This window comes from Falco peregrinus, chromosome 8 (assembly GCF_023634155.1).
Source record: "Falco peregrinus isolate bFalPer1 chromosome 8, bFalPer1.pri, whole genome shotgun sequence".
NCBI classification, from domain to species: domain Eukaryota; kingdom Metazoa; phylum Chordata; class Aves; order Falconiformes; family Falconidae; genus Falco; species Falco peregrinus.
In genome coordinates, this window is record NC_073728.1 from 36665590 (window position 1) to 36685828 (window position 20239).

The 20239-nt window shown below is 40.4% G+C and overlaps 1 protein-coding gene and 1 long non-coding RNA gene across 2 annotated transcripts in view; one reads left to right on the forward strand and one right to left on the reverse strand.

Annotated features, from left to right (window-relative positions):
* Positions 1-6938, reverse strand: part of DARS1 (aspartyl-tRNA synthetase 1) — a 41337-nt gene extending 34399 nt beyond the window's left edge. Inside the window, exons 1-2 of the mRNA XM_055811762.1 lie at positions 6787-6938; positions 5463-5520 (exon numbers count right to left, since the gene is read on the reverse strand). Coding sequence (XP_055667737.1) covers positions 5463-5520; positions 6787-6858 — 130 coding nt within the window. The 5' untranslated portion in view covers positions 6859-6938. The remainder of the gene's footprint in view (positions 1-5462; positions 5521-6786) is intronic.
* A 182-nt stretch (positions 6939-7120) lies between these two features.
* LOC129784984 (uncharacterized) overlaps positions 7121-20239 on the forward strand; it is a 160724-nt gene continuing 147605 nt past the window's right edge. The window contains exons 1-2 of the long non-coding RNA XR_008748372.1: positions 7121-7395; positions 15535-15627. This is a non-coding gene — a long non-coding RNA (uncharacterized LOC129784984). The remainder of the gene's footprint in view (positions 7396-15534; positions 15628-20239) is intronic.

The window sequence follows — 20239 nt, forward strand, 5'->3', positions numbered from 1 at the left end:
AGCACTACTATCGTAGGAGCCAGCATTCATCAGAAAGAACCCTTCAAATTCTATGAACTCAAGAAAGCTAAATAACAATAGAAATGCAAGGTTTGGAAAGGACAGTTTCTGGATAGTAAAGGAAAAAAAAATACACAGGAAAATATTTTTTAAATAAATCAGGACATTGAAAATTGTGTAAAACCATTATGAACTGCCAATATACTGGCTGCATGCCACTGTTCCTTGAAATGTACTTGTTTAATTGTATTTTTCAGTAGATTTTTGGCCAAATGTATATTTGCAAGGTTTCAAACATTTATTTCTTAGAGTTTCTACAAATCAGTGGACATACTGCATAAAACCTCAACGTTCTAATGGCTGCACTTACTCATTTACAGTTCACACGTGGTTAAAAACACTGCTTTTTAGACAAAGAAAAAAATCTTCAATGGAAATACTGATCCTTATGGGTCTCTTCCAACTAGAGATATGCCATGAGTCTATTGGGAGATTCTGTGATATGTAACACAAGCAAATTCACCTTCTGTCTTTCCTCAGACTTCTCCATTGTTTCAAAACAGCATTAAATTTACTGAGGCACTTCCACACTAGACTTTTTCTGCCAGAACTTTTCCAAAGTTTGCCTACCCCAGGTTACCATCTGCCATTCTGGACTCCTTCCCTCTGACTCCTGAGTACCAGTCACAGCTTGTCCTGCAAGCCTATTATTCTGCACTGGGAATTTAGGGGGCTGAAAATGTTTATTAGCTTATGCTCAGGGCAATGCAGATTTTTATTCACAGATAGACATTAAAACCAGAACAAAATGAAAGTGCACAGAGTAACGTGATAGGAAATTGACTCAAATGTATTAATAATATGTGCATGTGTGTGTGTGTGTGTGTGCACACGCGTGCACTGGGGAAGGGAGAAAGGGAAATAAAGATGTTATCACTTGCCAGCAACTTCTGATATTCAAACTTTACCAGCATAGCACTATAGGAAACATGCAACCAGCACAACCCATAAGCTTTAGTCTAAGAGTTTGATATTCAGACAGTTTAAATTACCTCAGTCCACTTAAAACTGTATTGTTAGAAACTTAAAACATTTTCCAGGCACAGAATGAGGTGCTACCCTTTTTATGGATCCTTAGCGTTTCAGGAACCATCTGCATTAGATAAATATTTTTAGAAATCTTTTGGATACATAATGGTTCATGCTTCATCAAAACTAAACAAGGCATGTTTAACACAAAATTTTATATGTTATGAATTGTTAAAAAATATTTCACCTTTCATAAAAAGGGTAATAAAACAATATAAAAAAAGAGACTTTATAAAGTAATTTTTTCCAACAGCAGATCACAGAATCACAGCGTGGCTGAGGTTAGGAGGGAACCTCTGGAGGTCATCTGGTCCAACCCCCTACTCAAGCAGGCTCTAGGTGGACCTAGAGCCCGTTCTCCAAGACTGCATTCAGTTTTTTTAACATCTCCACAGAAGTAGACTCTGCAATGTCCCTTGGCAACCTCTGCCCATGCTCCATCACCCTCACAGTAAGAACTGTTTCCTGATGTTCAGAGGGAACCTCCTGTGTTCTTGTAGGTGCCCATCGCCTCTGGTCCTGTTAATGTGCTCCACTAAAGAGAACCAGATGTAGCAACTTTTACATCAGTTTGTTTCCCTTCTTCAACACTTCCTGAATCTAGTTGTCTTTTCCTCTCATTTCTAAAATGCCAGTAGTTCATGATAATGTCTCATCTGTTAGTGTAAGCAATCGTTTGTCTTCATCACTGATCTTCTCTCGTCCAGTCAACATACTGTAGCTTACATCTTCCCTTTGTACTCTCACATATTTCACCTGGATTTCTTTTCAGGTAATTTCTACCTCTTCCACAATAAAAATAAAGCTTCCTTAAGGTCCTCTCACCATACTCTTCAGACTACCACTTACTTGTACTTTCACAAATGCAAGCTATACTTACATTTTCTGTCTTACTGCCACATAAACACTTACAATTAAACAACACAAAGATAAAAGACATTTTAAATCGTGCTATAGTTGTAGTAAAGACAAGGGAACAAAGATTTTAAATGAAGTTTAAATGAAACACTCTAAGACTGAAATTACACTTCCAGCTCCAATTCAATATTCATACTACCTCAACTTCATTGCCATTTTGTATCATGTTTATGGAGAAACTGTATTTTTTCGTTTCCTTCCTGTAGAGCACAATCTTTTCTTTTCAATATACTAAATGTCCTTATCTTTCTCTCAGAACTCTAACCTCTTCTAAACATGGCAGGAGAGGATAAAAACCCCAAAAGATGTGCAGGTTATACAAGACAAAATCGCTTTTCCATCCCCATTCCCTGCCTGTCACATCAGCCTATTTACCAAGTTCGTTTATCTTGCATCACGGAGTTTTGAGCAGTATGACAAATATTTCTGCTGTCTCTGTGAAGTGCCAGCATCTTTACAATGTTGGATAAATTTGAAAAAGAGAAGGTAAGTTTAATAAAACAAACTGAAAGCCAAAAGCAGCATAAGATGAAAGCAGCTTCCAGGGAGGGGAGATTAACGTAATGGGGCTGAAGGGAGAAAAAGGGAAAGGCAAATGGAGCTTTACTAGCAATCATAGCCTCAAGCAGGCAGGAAGGATTTAAAGACATGATGTAACAGGAAGCAGGAATGTCAGATAGCCAGTTCAGCTAACATTAGTAGAAGAAAGACTGAAGTGGGCCAAGAATGAAGACACAGATGCGTGTGTGTGAGGTCAGTAGAGCTGGGTGGAGCATTTATGCAATTACTTTGTGAATGTGTGAAGAGTTTTAATTTGCCCGCAGAGGAACAAGAATCTATGAGTATGGCAAAAGGACAATACGCCTATCTCTTGGAAAGGGAGTAATTTTCTCTGATCACCCTAACCTTTTTAACTTCTCATGTCCAGCCTGTGTCCTCGGGACAGTGCAGCTACTACAGCAAGCCTAAAAGCAATAACAGCGCTGCAGACATCCAACTGAGCTCCTACCCGCATCTGTGCTGTTTGTGTTGTGTCAGCCCCAGTTACCAGACGGTATGTGGATCTGCACATGTCATACCACAATTTGTTATTCTGACTTAGAAATGGCATGTATCCACACACACTTCAGAAACAAACAAAATTAATACTGTACAGACGGATGGGAACACTCGCATTTGTGCTTCCCCATCACCCCCTGCTGCAAGCAGTAGGTCCTCCAAGACATTCAATGCAAGCAGAATAATGTATCAGTAGCATATATACACTACTGATGATGAATGAGGACTTCACTGTCCAGTGAATCCTTTGATAAGAGCTCTCCATGGCAGGAACTACTGAATCTTTAAATAAGAGGGAATTAGTCTCAAGGAAGGGACTAGGCTGATCTTAAACTTATTTATTACAGGCATTTTGGGTTTTATCGTTACCTTATTTTGGAGTTCTGGATAACCATCTTCCAAAAAATGGAACAGCAGGAGTGTTGTAGATTGTATTTTAAGCCCAATAGAAAACCTATTCCACCTTGTCCATACATTGGCTTTCTTTATTTTTAAATGAGGATCAAAGAGTCAAGGGGAAAACAGATCTAAATATAGCACTCAGCCTTTTTCATATAATCTCCTGTAGCTTTTTTCACCTTCCTTCTCAACATAGTTTATTTCTCCACAGTATTTTTGAGCGTTTTTTTTTTAATATGAGACAGTTGGCAGAGTAGTCTTTCTCCATGAGAACAGAAATTAACCCACCATCTCAATCTACCACGTTGGGTCTCTCACACAGTTGTTTGCTATGGGGTGTGAAACTGGCAGAGGAAGAACAGTTTGCAGAAACTCTAGTGAGCCAAATGCCATCACAGAAGAGCACAGGGGAGAAGACCCAAGTGGATAAACTTTCAGCCTACAGTCAGCAGTACAGGTTAATCAGATGCTAACTTGAAGAAGTTCCCTTTTTCTTAATATTATACCTTTTAAATTGCAACTGCACACCAATTTATGAATTGTTACATGGTTACAACTTAACTATGGATGGCTGCGTTCCTGCCCCTTCCAGCAGTCACCAGACCCCCAGCTAAATTCTTTCGTTTTGCTAAGCTGCTTAAACACGTTGTTACTATTAACATGTTGAAACATCAGCAGAAGACTCAGTGTCAGGAAGAGGGAGACCACTGCAGCCAGCAGCTGGGCTGGCTTACAATGGGATTTCAACTTTGGTTCCCTGACAGGCAGTATGTATTTTATTCAATAATGACTGTTAATACAGCCTCCAGTGATTTTCTTGTCCTGTTAGGTTCTTAACATAATGTTCCCCTTCAGATGGTTTCAACCTATGATTGCTTTTGTGGCTCCTCCTCTTCCCTACGTTCTGCATTCCCCGTCCTAAAGCAGGTCAACCAAAACAATTCAGAGGAGAAAAAAAATCACCTAATCACCGATGATGCTCCTTTTTACGTTTCACTATGAAGAAGCTGCAAGAAGCCAGTCTATTACCTTCCCTCATTCCTGTTTCATACATTGAATAATATGAAGATTTATATTTCTGGGATATTGGCATGGAAGATTGCTCTCTACCTGACCAGTCTTGCTGAAACCCAATTCCCCATCAGTAGAAAATGAGGATTTCCAGGATTCACAGTGGTGTGAATAATGATAAAACTCATAAATATTAATATGTAATATTAATGGATTTGGTGCTCATATGTGGGAGTAATGAAGGCTGCGTAAGCAGACAGATATCCTACTCAGAGAGACAGCAGTGCTGTTGCAAGCCATAGCAGAACTTACTCCAAACAAAGAAAAAAACTGACATCTCAGAACTCAGTACATTATAAATAGTAATAATTTAATCCATAAAAAGTCAAGCCTGCAGTGGTGGACAAGCTGTGTAGGGTGTGGTCCACGCAAGGGCAAAGACTGAGATTCCATAACCTCTCTGGACCTAATTCCAATATCCAACCATAATCATGATTTTTTTTTTTCCTTCTATCTAATCAGAATTTGTTCTGTGTTCCAACTTGCACCCATGACTTTATGTCCAATTACCACATACCTTCAAGAGTCTGGTTTTACCCTCTCTACACCCTCCCATTAAACAGCTTTAAATGGTAGTAAGATGAGCTTTCTCTTCTCCAGGCTGATCAACTCCAGGTCCCTCAGCCTCTCCTAGAAGATCCTGTGCTCCAGTCCCCTGAGCAATTTGGTAGCTCTCCACTGGACAGGCTCTAATGTTTTCCTTGCATTGGAAAGTCCAAAAATGAACACAGCACTCCAAATGCAGCCTCAGAAGTGCCAAATGTATTCAAATAAAGGGAAAGAATGGGAGCAGGATTTGAATGAAAAAGTTTGGTACATAATTTCTCAAACAAGTACTGAAGATATAAAGTATATAACTTCTTTTTTCCTTCTTCCCCACCCCCCACCTCCTCTTTTTTAAAAGTTTTTTTAGTTTTTTAACTAACCTGGTTTATCTTGGGATTGTATCATTGATGACACTCCATATCTTTCCTTAGCATAATCCTAAAATGGAGGTGAGAAACATATATCAAAGAAGCATATACAGAAAGATGAACAAAATCATTACAGAGTTAACTCAGGTAATCCGAAACAATTAGCTGCAATATTAAAGTAAATAAATTCTGGTTTAGACTCTTAAAAGATACACAAGTGAGATAATTGTGCCCTGTAAGAAGAAACCAAGTTCCAACAACAACAAACATGCATTAGAATCATTATTTGCTACACAGAAGTTAGTAAGACCCTACCCCTGAAAAAATACAAGTCCTACAGAAGCAGATCCATTAAGTACTTCTTTCCCATATTCAGGCACATTAAGAAATCCAGCATATTGCATAGTATTATGACAGCCAAAGCAAGCTCTTCTGACTACTAACAAAATCTGTTAGATAAGACATAGGGGGACACGGCCTTTTCATTAAAAAGATCACAATTCTAGTCTCCCAACTACACCCACTCATTTCCAAATAAAAAAAGCCTTGGTTTATTTAATTTATTCTACTTTATATATGAACCTAAGTTCATTCTAAATACTTTACTGGGGGAGGGCAGAGTGTCTTCATTTCTGTGCTTTTGGTGAATTGCAGCCCATGTATAGTTTTACAGAAGCCACTTATACTCAGAATTCTGTATTGCTGATGCATTTTTTGGCCTTTCAAAAGCAGAAGTGATTTTATAACAAACTGAACCGATGCTCGCCTTTAATACTTTTTTTTTTTCCTTTAAGAAATACTGGCCTACAATTTTTCAACACAGCTCTGTGATCTTCAAGTACAAGACAGGAACACCTGCCAGGCCAGGAGCCACCGGCAGCCCTGCATAAGTGGCCTGCTAGGAAGCAGCAGCAGCCCAGACGCTTCTGCAGGGGGCTGCAACGGGGAAAGGCTCCGGGACAGGGCAGGGCTGTGCAGTTTCCCATCGCTCAGGCGGGGCCTCCTCCATCCACAGACGCGGGGAGCGGGCTCCGGCGGGGCTCTGGAGACGCTGTGTGACCGGAGAGGGGCTGAGCTCCTCAGTGAACGATGAGCCGACTGCGCCTGGCCGGCCACGGGGGAGGTGGGCAGGCAGAGCATAAAGCAAAGCCAGCTCTGCCCTTGGGCCCGGACAACCCCCCCTCGGGCCCGGCCTCCCCACCCCGCGGGGGACGTCGCCGCCTGCCCCCCAGCGCCGGCCCCTGCAGCGGCTCCAACACCGCGCTAGGCCGGACCCTGCCCCTTCCCCCTCTCGGGACGGGCAGCTTGCGGCCGCCCCCTCCCTGCGGACACCCACATCAGCCGGCGACGAGTCGTCGCTCTCCGGGCGGCGGTCCTGGCCCTGGCCGCGGCCGCCGGCGCTCGGCATCCTGCAGCGGCCGCCACTGCCCCTCACGACTCGGCACGGCCCGGCCCCGCGCGCCACGCTGCTTCCGCGCCGCCGCCTCTCGCGAGAGTTGGCAGCGTGGCGGCGGCAGCGCGAGAGTGCCGCGCCCGTCCCGCGCCGGCCGACCTATCGCGAGAGCTGCGCCGCCACCCCGGGGCTGTTGCCAGCGGCGGGCGGGTCGCGCGGGGCCGACGGCTGCTGCTGCCGCGAGGCTGGGCGGGGCGCGCGCTGCTGTCAGCCCACGGTTCCCGCCGCAGCCGCCTGAGCGCCGAGGGAGATGTGGGGGCGCTGCCTGTGGCAGGTGGGCCGGGGTTTGCCGCCCCCCTCCCCTCCGCAGTGGGCGAACAGCAGCCGAAACAGGCGTTTTCACCAAAGTGCCATCGTCCCGACGAGGCTCAGCGCCTCCAGTCATGGCCTGTAGCAGAGGTGTGCTGATGTGGGCCACGGCTCTGCGGCTGGGCAGTGGCTGGATTTGGTCCTCGCTCGCCCTGCGGTCAATCTGGCATGTTACGGCCTGAGGTAACGTGAGGTGGCTAGCTAATGTGCCCGGCTCAGCTTGGCCGCCAAACTTCTGTCTCACTGGCAAACTCGGTTTGCCAATGCTAACCCCGATAGCAGTTTAGTCTCCTGTCCCCCAGCTAATCCCACTTTTTATTATTAGCTAAAACCCAGAGTAGGTCTGGTAGTTTGGTGAGAATGAACATTAGTGCAAATCCAGGTGTTTCCCTGCAGCTGGGTGCTTAAATCAATGCTGCAGTACTGAGGCCGGGGCTTTGCTGCAGGTGGCAACTTTCAAACAACAGAAATCAAAGTTGCAAGCAACTGTTGAGTCCTATGGCCATAGATAGTTTATTTTGTACAGGACAAGAAGTAGTTAGCTGTTCTGATTTAAATTGCAGTTTTGAATTTTCACATTTGACTAACTAATCCCTCTTGCGGTATCGATTAGAGTTCTTCATTTCCTGTCCTACACTTGTTTATTTTACAGTGCTTAGTACTGCCTTGGTTCAGCATCTCTTCTCGTGGGAATCCCCTTGCAAAGTTCCCCTTCTGCCTCCGTCTCAGAGAATTAGGCACTTCACCATAAGACCACATAGCTTTCACAAAATCCTTTCTTCTCATGCAAAACACTGTTGCAAAAAATTAAGATCCAGCAACAGAGGCGGCAAATCACAGTCAGTTTTCATACCTCCTTACCACAAGAAGCAAAAGTTCTGATAGTAAGGTATCATGTAGTGTACTTACACGCTAATGTAATAGTAACAAAACGTGGGTTTCTTATAGCATGTCAGTTAGGTCTTTTCTGTTAACCTGCCACTTAGAGCACGAGGCTGAGCAGAACTGCTGCTGAACGTTAACTAACAGACAGATGCAAATCTTGTGCCTTGCTGCAGAGTAGACAGTACCATCTGTATGACTGAGTGCTCTGTAATTCTCGGCATTTCACTGACTGCCACGAAATTCAATCAAAACAAAACAACTCTGTAACCCTTACTTCTATGCTGTGAGCCTTCCAAAAGTGAATAGTGTAATGAGTATTTCCTCTGGGGCAAATAACCCGAAGGTGGTTCTGAAGCAAAAACCCTTTTAATATAATGAGGATGTTAACTGAAAAACAAAACGTGACCATTTAAAGGGCACCATACCAAATTATGCCATTTTCAAACTTACAGAAGAAGCATTTTCCAGAGTTCATGCTCTCAGGTCATTTGTCCAGAATCCCTTTGTCTTGCAGTGCATATGCAGATTTTTTGAACAAAATTTTACAGTACACTGAAAACAGAAAAATAAATTCATTTTAGGAAGAATTACTGACAATAATAATTTCATATTTGGTGAAATATACCCCCTCAAAATTCTCCGTTTAATTTGGGTGTGCAGCAAAAAATTATTTTTCCATATCCCTCTCACTAAATTTATCACAAGTCTTCTGTTAAGAAAGCAAAATACTACATGCAGATGATGTAGCTCATCTGCTGTACCTTCTGTTTCATTGCACTATTATTGAAAATCACGTAATTGGGGCAGTACCTGCAGTGAACCTTAGAGTGATAAGTAGGAGCAAAGCTGGTGCTGGGCTCGGGTGGGGGGTGGAGGGGCTGGGGGACCTGCTGGGCGGCCAGTGCTGTCCCTTGGGCCTTCACTGAGGATTACCAAATGGAAATGACATCACCCGCAGCCAATCGGGGGGCCCCGGGGGTACAGCTGGATGGAAGCCATATTCCACTTAAGTAACAAGACATGACATACCATGTGCTAATGCTAAATAATTTATCCCTCAGGCATATAGTGAATTGCCAAGCCAAGCTGAGGCCTGGTCAACAGTTTGTAGTTTAAATTAAAACTGGCTTTTCCATCTTAAAAGGAGGGAGGGGGTTGTCAACTGTTATGATCAAAAGTGGAATGCAGAACTCAGTTTTTTTACTCTCCTCTCCTCTCCTCTCCTCTCCTCTCCTCTCCTCTCCTCTCCTCTCCTCTCCTCTCCTCTCCTCTCCTCTCCTCTCCTCTCCTCTCCTCTCCTCTCCTCTCCTCTCCTCTCCTCTCCTCTCCTCTCCTCTCCTCTCCTCTCCTCTCCTCTCCTCTCCTCTCCTCTCCTCTCCTCTCCTCTCCTCTCCTCTCCTCTCCTCTCCTCTCCTCTCCTTGTCTCTTCTCTAATTTGATGTAATCAAAACACTTTTTAGTGATTTTTGGGATGTACTCCACATATCTCTATTAATATGCAGGAAGATCTTAAAGGAAGTTTTAGGTCACCATGAATAATGATACCCAATATATCCTTGAAACTTAAGCGTTAGCCCCTGTAATGTCCTAAATTGAAGTTATTCCAAAATTTGGTCCTATGTGTATTCATGTTACGAATGTTATATGAGTGTTTTCATAGCAGAGCCATAAATATGTCTCATTAGGAATTTAGAGGCATTTGCTTCTGCTTAGGCTGAAGATCATGCCCAGTCAGTCTCTCTTCTGAGTGGATTGAGCTAGCGGTATACAGAGACTGGACACAGAATCATGGAATCATTTAGGTTGGAAAAGACCTTTAAGATCATCAGGTCCAACTGTTAACCAATGACTGCCAAGCCCACCACTAAACCACGTCCCTAAGTACCACATCTATGCATTTTTTAAACACTACCAGGGATGGTGATTCCACCACCTCCCTGGGCAGCTTATCCCAATGCTTGACCACCCTTTCAGTGAAGAAATTTTTCCTAATATCCAATCTAAACCTCCCCTACTGTAACTTGAGGCTTTTTCCTCTTGTCCTATATGATGTCATCCACAGCATTTTGTTGCCTGCTGTTTGTATTGGAACTTGCAGCATAGACTTTCCAACTCAGTGGTCCAGCTAAGCTTGGCCAAACCTTTGACATTTGTTAAAATATAATGCTGATTTTACTTAAGAGCTGGGTGTCACAATATGCTAAACAACACTTCTACTGAAACCATCAGAAGTGGAAAGTAGTCACCACCTTCCGTAACCTATCCATAAATAGCACTTAACAAAAATGGTGGCTCAGATATTTTTTAATCTTCCAGTGTACTATTGACCAAGAAATGAACAGTTAAAATATACACTGTGTTGGTGGGAAGGAGGTAGGAATTGCCTTTAAGTTATTTTAGAATAAGAAATTTAAAGGACCTCTGGCCTATGGAATAAGTGAGAATATGTTTATATAGTCTCTACATGTTTGGCTAGGTAAAACCTAGAGAGCATGAAGTGGTACAGAGTTAAAAGGAGCATGTGGAAAAAAATACAAAACAAATTCATAGTGTCTCTGAAAGGTCTTCAGGGAATTCAGCTTTATTGCCACGATAGTACACTTTCCAGTGTGCAATTACTCGTTGTCATGGAAAGGGATTTTGAAGATTTATTTTGGATGCTGCAAAGCATGCTTAATTGTAAGTAAGAGGTTGCATTTGAATTTTCCTTTCCATATTTATTTACTTATCTAGGATCTTGTATGATTGTCAGGCCAGTATCCAAGTTCCCCTTAGATAACAAAAAGAGAAAAAAACCCCCGCCACTGAAAAAAATGTAGCAGCAGCTAAAAAATGAATAAATATTCTTTTAAGTTATGTAAGTTCATGGTGTGCATTCTGTGATAGGCAAAACTCTTCTATTAATAATTTTCAACCTTGGCAAAAATGCATTTTTGTAATTGATCATTCTTTTTTCCTCAAACATTTGCACAATGAATAACAAAGCCTTTGCATCTAAATCCAAGTAGGAGCAGAATTTGGCAAATCTAATTCCTTCCTGGATTTTCGCAGCTCTACTTCCTTTAGGAAGTTTTTAGTCAATGGGAAACAAAGGCTTATTGAAAGGATTAAAGTTACGACTATTCTCTTTGTTTTAGAGCTTCAGTCATGGTTTTCCTCTAGTAAACAACATTTGCAATTAATGAAACTTCTAAAAAAACAGGAACTTTGGGGAAGTACGTGCTTATGATAAGCAGCAGGCTTTCTTTTAACAGAACTCTATACAAAGGTGTAGTCTTTTAAAGTTCAGGCAATGATAACAATTGAGTTTCTCAGTGCATTTTAAAAGTGTTCCTTCTGATAAACACAAGACAACATGCTCTACAGTCAGGAATGGGCAATACATTTAAATAGGATATATCTTGTCAACAGTTTATTGTGTCCCAAAATGATTTTAAATAGCTGCAAACAACTCACATTTCATATCATGAATAAACCTAGTAATTATGTCTTACACAATGAAATATCTATGCCCATTGGATGTACAGTACTGCATATATTTATGAACTATTACCCATAAATTGTTTATTGTTTCCTTTATATGATGCTTGAAAAAGACATTTGGATAGCAGTTATCTGTGCATGAATAAGAACACATGGAATATTTAATCTTTATAATTTATCTTTTACTGGGTTTATGTCATGAAATATGCATATTTTCATGTTTATGTCAGCTATATTTCTCTTACTCGCTTTCTGTGTTTACTCCCAAGGAATTATCTCCTGTCAGAGGTAAACTGAGGGAAACATAGTCACTTTGTTGATGGCCCTCCCTGGAGGGCAGTGTGGAGCTGCGGGATGGTTGGGACTGACTTGCAGGAGACATTTCATGAACAGCTCAACTATTGTTCTCGCCCAAGCGTCCAGTTCTTTTTCTAGGGCGGCTTATGTCCCAAGGGTTCTGAATACAGCAATCTGGAGAATAAAGGGACTGCAGTTCTGACTGGCCCCTTAAGCACAAGTGCATTGTTGTTTCTTACATGCCACTTTTCATTTACAAAAATAATCTTAAGCCATTATCCTGATGATGATAATTTTTACACTTTTACCTCACATGTAGACACATTTTTTCTGTCATATTTTTTCGAGTAAATGTTTGTATGAACTGAGAGTATCTTTGCTAACCTCTAACCCAGAGTCAACTTCTTCTGAAGTTATAAACCTTTCGAAACAGAAGATTTTAATGGGAATTCTTATTTCAGCAGCAGGAGCAGTGCTTTGTTATCAGTAGAATGTGAGTCAGGCACCAGCAGTAAATCTGATCTTTGAGGTCATCCATTAAGAGTAAATGTTCTTTGTTGCTGTTTGAAACAAACAAGAAACAGAGACGAGTCATCTCAATGATTAAATGTGACACAGAGGATGTTAAATACTATTTTTCAGACATTTTCCTACAGCAATCATGAGCTATTTTGTAAACAAAGTGTCATTGATTAAGGGTGCTACATCAGACAATCTGCATGTATACATTGAATCAGACTGAAGATAGTCACACAGAAATTTGTAGGTTAGTGTAAATGGACAGACTGATTCCTAGAGGAAATAAGTGTTAGCATGAGAACAACAGCTGAACTAAAATCCCATAAGCCAGGAAAAACAGCTACACAATTATACTAACAGGTGGTTGGTTTCAAAACAAATTTCAAGGTCCGACAGCTCTGTGCACCTGCTTTGGGCTGATTTCTTTTAAGGATTTGAATTTGGCATGAACCATTGATAAAAACCATAATTCTTTGTGTCTGAGAAAAGTCATCATTACCATATAGTGATGATAAACTACTAAAGCTTTCTAAAAGTAGTACTTAGCCAAAACATAATATGGGTTATTCTGAAAACACTGTCATTATAGCTGAAGCTTTTCTCTACCAGATCTGCCAGGCGAACATGGTTAGGATCAAACTTCTCCTTCTGTAAACTGAGATTATTCCATCTCACTAGAGTCGTGTGATTTGAATTAGGTATGACTTCAGCCTTTGCCTTCACCATTATAAGAAAAATCAAATTTTATTTGACAGGGGATTTTGACAAAAATATTCAGCAAGTTCTGTTACAAAGGTTGTACTTTCTTCTAAATTTCTTTTAATTGTTAACATTTCATTTGGGGAGGTTTTTTTCCTTGCATATATTTGTTCTCAGTTTATAGGCATTTTTCCTGAGGTTTGGACAAAAGCAGGATGGTCATTTTCATTTTGGGGAAAACATGGAAACATGTTTTTATCATTTAAATGTCTGTACTGGTGGTTGTTTATGGATGACTCCCACATGTCAGTGATTTGATCAGATTTAATCAGAACAGATTGATAAACGTAGCATTTGGAGTTGAAGTTACTTAGTTTCTACAGAATTGAAATGAGATTTTCAGAATGGTCTAAATACCTAGAAATTCAAGTTCCTCTAATTTTTGGGTAGCGAGATTACACACAGTGCCAAGTTTATCACACCTCTGTAACATCTGGGCTTTCATTTTAAACACCTCACTTTGCAAACCTAACATGTCATGATTTTATGTGAGTTATCCTGAGTTCTAGAAATGTGTTTTCTTAGTCTGTTCTAGAGCGAGCAGGAAGAATATGGTGCCAGGTTTTGACTCTGAGGAAGTAGTGTGGTTAAATGATATGTGTACCTACAGCCTAGTATCATTCTGGGGACACCAGTATGACTTGCACACTATACTACCAGTATGAGCTGCAAACTGCAGCTACTTTTCACTGCTGTACTTCCTCTCTCCTCTTCTGTGGAGCAAAACTTGTAGGCATTTATAAACTTTATGGTGTTCAGGGTTGTGGGGAGCCATACAGAACTGCTGGTTTAGTTATTTATCTTACTGTGAGGGTTTCCCCTGTATATTTTGCTGTTTTTTAAGACATAAAATGGTGAGTATATGGTTCACAGCTGGTACCAGAGAAACAGATAAACAAGGTGATTAATCTGACATATCCCATCTCCTTTCTACAAATGAAAATGCAAATCTACATGGTAACAGGTTTTTGTTTTAATTGTCCTTCATTCAGAATGACTAAATACATTACCTGACAGCAGGGTTGGGTTTTTTTGCTGAAGATTCTGTTTCTCAGACCCTGATAGAGGACTCCTTTTTTTTGGAATGTTGAGGATGTTCTGGTTAATTTTGCTTGTATGCTGTATATGATTTAACTATGTGACCGTCAATGTCTGTCTGTTAGTTTTTTGTATTTTTGTAGTTACATTCTATATTCCATGATCTGTAGGCTTGAACCTGTCTACCTGGAAAATAAGATATGAAAGATACTAAGATATACCTTGTGAAATATACTTAAAATATATATCTTTCAATTTGCTATGTAAGTTATATAGGTTTGCAGTAGGTTTGCCTTTGTTGTAGTTTTTCAGCTAACGAAGACTGGCGTGCCCTTATTTTTGGTTGTCAAATTCAGACAGACACTAGCGCAAAGCCAAAACCTCAGCTGCCTTCCTTGAGGAGGAAGAGTTAGCAAAGCTGAACATTAGGTTCAAGAACTGGGTGCAAGGTTTTATCACTTGAAGAATCAAACTACAGGAAAAAAAAATTAGTTAAGATCATACGGATGAAGAATCTGAGGATCTGCAAATTTTCCCTAATGGGTGCCTAACAGCAAGCCAGGCAAAACAGTCTTTTCTACCAGTGAGCTAGTAGAGACCAGCTATCCACAATACCATCTTAAAGGTTAGCTTCTGTGGTAACCTGCTTTTATACCAAATCAAATTCAGTGTCAAGCCACACCCTCAGACTGAACTACTCCTGTAAATGCACCCCTGTCCATTTCTGACAAAATTATCGAGGTTAGTGAAGCTCTGCTGTTTCTTTAACCTGGCTGACCTTACTTGAAACACAATGAGAAAAGCGCTCATGAACAGACAGCGTAGATATGGGTTAGTGATTTCCACTGAAGTGTAGTGTGATGAACAATTGAGAAAGAGCCAGTGGGCAGTAGCTTGTGTGATACAGCTGTTTGCAAAGGCATGTTTGTCTCTAGCGTGAATCATTCTGAGATGTGCATCTTGGGTTTTCAGCGTTTGGTACCACTGTGCTTACTGCACTGCTGTGACTAACAGTTTCTTTATCCAGTATGGAGGCTGCTTAGAGTTGTGTCGTATTCTAACATACTGGTAGATTTCAACCTGCTATGGAGTGATCATTTGTCACTCTCTTAGAATGTGGCTTTAAGCTTTTCAGAAGGTCAGGACACATCAGGATTTGGATTTGAATGTTTTTCTCAGAGACCTGACTGTTGAAGAGTGCTCAGATTTTAAATTGAAAGATCTGACCCACTTTGGAGAGGAAGAAGAACAAATAGAACTGGAAGTGGGAAGGTCACCTTTAATAGCACATGAACTACTTCTTAACAAGCTTTACAATTGCTTTGTTTCTTCCTCTCCTAGTGCTGTAAACATGACTAGTCAAAGGAAGACCTTAGAAAACAACCCAAGGAAGCTATGAAGGCTGTTGAGAAAGCAAAGAAGCCAGCTGGACCGGTTAGTGTTCAACACAACATTTTCTATTAGTAGTGGATTGATTTCTCCACATTTCTCAGTAGCCACACATCACATATTTTGAACTGTTACAGTGAAGCAAGTGAGGGCATTCTCATACAGAAATGTCACTTTTTAATGCCTGATAATAGGCTGGGTTCTATTTGTAGTCTCCCTAAATCCGTGGTAAATAGACAGCTGCTTAATCCAAGTTGAATGGAAAAGATTTTAATACATCCTTTTTTTCGCTTAGAGTTTAGCTAATGGGCTTTCTGTTAAAAGAGACCTTCTCATTTTTCTTGGTTTGGGCACAATTACTAGACCAAACACATTTGTCAATGACTTGAGAAATATGTGGGGATTTATGTGATGTCAAAATTCTGAACCTCATGCTTATGAGGCTGTATTGTTTAGAGGGAATGTTGAATTGCTAGTGGTTTGAGATGTTTTATATTTGAAGAATCAAGGAGATGGGATAGTACTGACAAGTTATAGATTAAACCTCTTAGAATAAGTTTGTAGATATCAAATCTAACTCTTCTTACTTTGTGATGTCTAAAAAAGGTGTTGGGACCAGGATGTACAGTTGATGAATGCAGGTGGTATATCTGTGTCTGTAATTTGAAGTAGCCATTATGTATTTTCGGACTACCTATTACCAAGGTCACTGTAAGGATATGTGGCATCCATGATCCCTGTCCCTCCTTTCCTAATTGTGCCTAAGTAGAGAGATGAGTTGCTCAAACAGCATGCGGTGCCTTTGTTTTCCAGGGTGATCTGCACAAGCGTTTGCACTCGGTGCAGTGCATAGTAGGAGGATCTGATATTTCCTGGCTCCCTGATTGCTTTCCTTTCCCTTTTGTTCCTCCACCGGCCAACTTGTGTTGGTCTCCACAGTGTCTTAAATCTTTCTTGCAGGCAAACATGGTCATTTGGTACCTGTCAAAGAACGGCAGTAGGGGCAGGTGTTCCTCTGTCACTATGTTCTACCTCTTGCCACAGTATTTAATCTCATTCCCTCAGTATTTTGTAGCCTCCCATTTGAAGTCTAAGAGGTGACTCTGATGTAAATCAAAGGATGTTTTCTTTTCCTGTTATGTCTTCAAAAGCCCAATTCTCCTTGCATACACTAACTCCCATTTGTAAATAGTAACTCTGTCTCCGTGGTTGGTTAGGTTATTGAACTACATTTCTCATTCTGCACTTCATTTTTATTTTCAGAAAAGCAACCTATGACTCTTTACATTAGGAACCAAGGGATGGTTTTGCTGGAATATGTTTTGCAAGTTGAAATGTTTCTGATAGTAAAAACAAAATTCTCATCTCTGTTAAGGGCTTGGATATGTTTAGAATAGTTTCAACCAGAATGATTTATCTCACGTTGGAGGGATATTTGATTCTGAGGTGACAGCAAGTGAAGTTTAAGTTGTAAGTATGCACAGCATGAACAAAAAGAAAGAGTTCTTTACAAAAGACAGAAAACCTGAGCAGGTAGGAAGAAGGAAAATGCAGTTTTTGCAAAGGGAAAAAAAAGAAAAACCTCTTGTGCTATCAGTGTAGCAAACAAGAATAATAACAACAGAGACATAAATGCAGTGAACAAGAAAGGGTTAAAAAATGTAGTTATACTTGCTGAGCTGATTGAGCTAGAGTTGCCTTTGTATGATATGCTGTCTTGTACTTTGAAACTGAAGTACATTAAACAACAAAAATGAGAAAAATGCCTGATAAACTAGTTTTGACTTTGAATGTCTGAGCTGTGAAATGCCTTTGTTTCATGTATTTATTTGTTTGTGGTGTTATCTAGAAGTGGTGACTGATTCCTTCCTGTACAATATCCATTCACTACAACTAAAGAGGGATGAGGCATTCAACCTTTGTCCTTGGAGTAACAAGTTGTACATGCAAAGAGAACAGATCATCTATGTTATTGCTGTGTCCACCTCAGTGCTTCTATATGAAGCTCTCAGCCTTTATAAGTTACACGTCATGTACTTTTTTCTAGAGTACCTTGAATAACATTTTAAATTATGGTCTAGTGATAAAAGTTAAAGCTGTATACTGAGGTGGACATAGAATAGCAAAGGAAAATTATCTCATTTTAACTTGCTCTGTAGGTGGTACAGTGTTCTACAGAATCACTGAGGCATTGCTTGCTCTGTAATTGTCCCTTCATTTTCCTGTGCTGAGAAGCTATTTAGTGCGGGATATAATTTGTGTCTGTACTAGTTCTCTGCAGCTAACCCGTAAGGAATCAAATTTTTAAATTGTTGCATAGAGGTCCTCAGACATCTCTGCAGCTTCAGACCTTCTGAAACCTAAAGTTTTTTGACTCACCTATCTCTTCTTAAATACAGCGTTGCTATTTTAAAGGCTTTTTGGTTGATTCGCACTCCCAGACACATTTACTGTGCAATATACTGCTTCAGGTTCATGGGTTTGTAATTGGTAGGGAAACCAAATTCATAAGGCTGATCACCATTTAAAGGATCCTAGTTCAGGCTTAAAAGACAGTTCATTACTTCTTTGTCTTCATTACAGTTAAAAAGGTGATTTTTACATATTGTGCCTATTTGATACAAGTGAAGCCATGGTCCCGTCATGAACCCTGTAGCTCTCGTCAGCTTTGGGTTCTCTTCAGCTTTGTCACAAGCCACTTTCTGCTGAGGTGGTTAATTGTAGGTTTGCTTTGGAAGAGTGTTGATTCTGGCTTATTGTGTAAAAAGCAGTGTCCTTAAACTCAACAGGATATAGTCTGGATTAATTTGAAATCCTATTGCTTCCAGTAACATTGAGAAGGCTCACAAAAATATGACATGAGCTCTGAAGAAAGAAATGGAGAGATCTGATTATGAATGAGAAGAAAAACTTTCTGTCCAGAGTAAATGATTAAACTCCATGTTTCCATTTCCAAAACCACCTCCAATCAGCATCAAAATGATCCCTAGGATTTGCTTTAGCTATTACAATCAATGTTTTAGTTTGCTGTAAGTTTTCATTGAATAGCAGAAAATGTATATGAAGTATTTATGAAATTATTCTTCTTTTTACCTTTATTGTGATCTTTGCCTAGTCTCAGTTGGGTTTTTTCCCCCCTCCCTTTTCTCCTGTGTATCTTTCTAGAAGTTCCTATTTTGATTTTGAGTTGGTTTCTCAGGAGTACTCTCAGGCAAAAGTTCTCAATGGTACAAAATCAGGCAGACTATTATTGTTTTAGTTATTATTTAATATTTCTTCTTCCCTTCATAGTCGTTACATGTTTTAGCCCAATTGGAGAGGTATTGCATTTAAATATATGCATCATTAGTGAAAATCTGTGTGTGTACAACTGAGAGCAGAATTGGCTTAAAGTCTGCTTCAAAAGGAAATTGAGTAGGATCCTGCAATCCCGACCTGTTTCCCTTTCCAACAGCAATGAGCTGAATCAGAAGGGAACTAATGAATTCTGGTCGATTTCCTTCAGCGCACCAAAGCTCTTTAAACACATACTAAAGAAGGGAAATGAAGTAGGATTAGTCCATTTTCCTTTGAAGCCAGCTGTGTGTTCACAGTGCAAGTACTGGAACATTATTTCACTTGCCACTTTCTGGCTGTGGGCCAAACTGTAGTATCATCTTGAACTGATGCAAGATCTGAAAATACATAGAGAAACACATACACTGCCTCTGGACAGTAAAGAAATTGGTAGCCATATGGCAAATTGGTTTGTGTTGTTATTCTTCAGTTCTTTACCTATTTGGCAAAGGATCACTTAATATTTTTTTTATTAGCTTTGCCATGGTCTTTTAGATTGCCTTCAAATAGGAGTGTGAATTTTTAAGGTAATGCTAAGACATTTTGTTGTTTCTTTAGTGCTACTAAGTTGTGGTTTTGCAGGAGAAAAGTCCCACATTTCTTCTTATACAGAGTGTGTTTTGGGAGGAGGGATGTTTGAGAAATTGCATAATACTGAATGTTGTATGTGTGACTCATGCAAGTACTAACTATTGTTCTGCCTGTATTTAGCACCTTTCTTTCCAGAAGGTCTCAAAATATTTTGTAAATAATGTGGTGATTGCTTAGCCCCTGAAACTCAGGGACTGAAATACCCTTTTGCTCCAAAAGTATAAGACTTCACCACTCCATGGGCATTTAGCGTTGCAGAACTATGACTACCACACAGTTGAGCAGTTCTGATCCTTTGTGTAGGAGGTAAGTAAAATATAAGAAAAAGATAGGCAGAATCTTATCCACAGCACTACACACATAAAGTACACTGGAACGAGAAGTGTCTGCAATCTCATAAGTACCCTGCCGCTGGGAAGAATTTGAACATTTGGGCTGGGACCTTTTTTGTACAGAGCTATTTGATCTCCGTGTCTTGCAGAGTCTTTCTGGTAATGTGTCCAAGGCCACTGGCCCTGGTTTTACCTGTTACAGGGCATCTGCACCATACCACTGTGGTTTTTGCCAGTTTAATTTCAGCACATTTCTGAAGGCACAAACTAAGCTGACAAATGCACTGCATTGATGACATAAATGAGGCTGAACCAGGCATTTACTGGTATGGCGTGTCAGCTGGAGGTTATACATGTTTTACAGTTTCTGTTGATGTAGCTATACTGGCAGAAGTTTG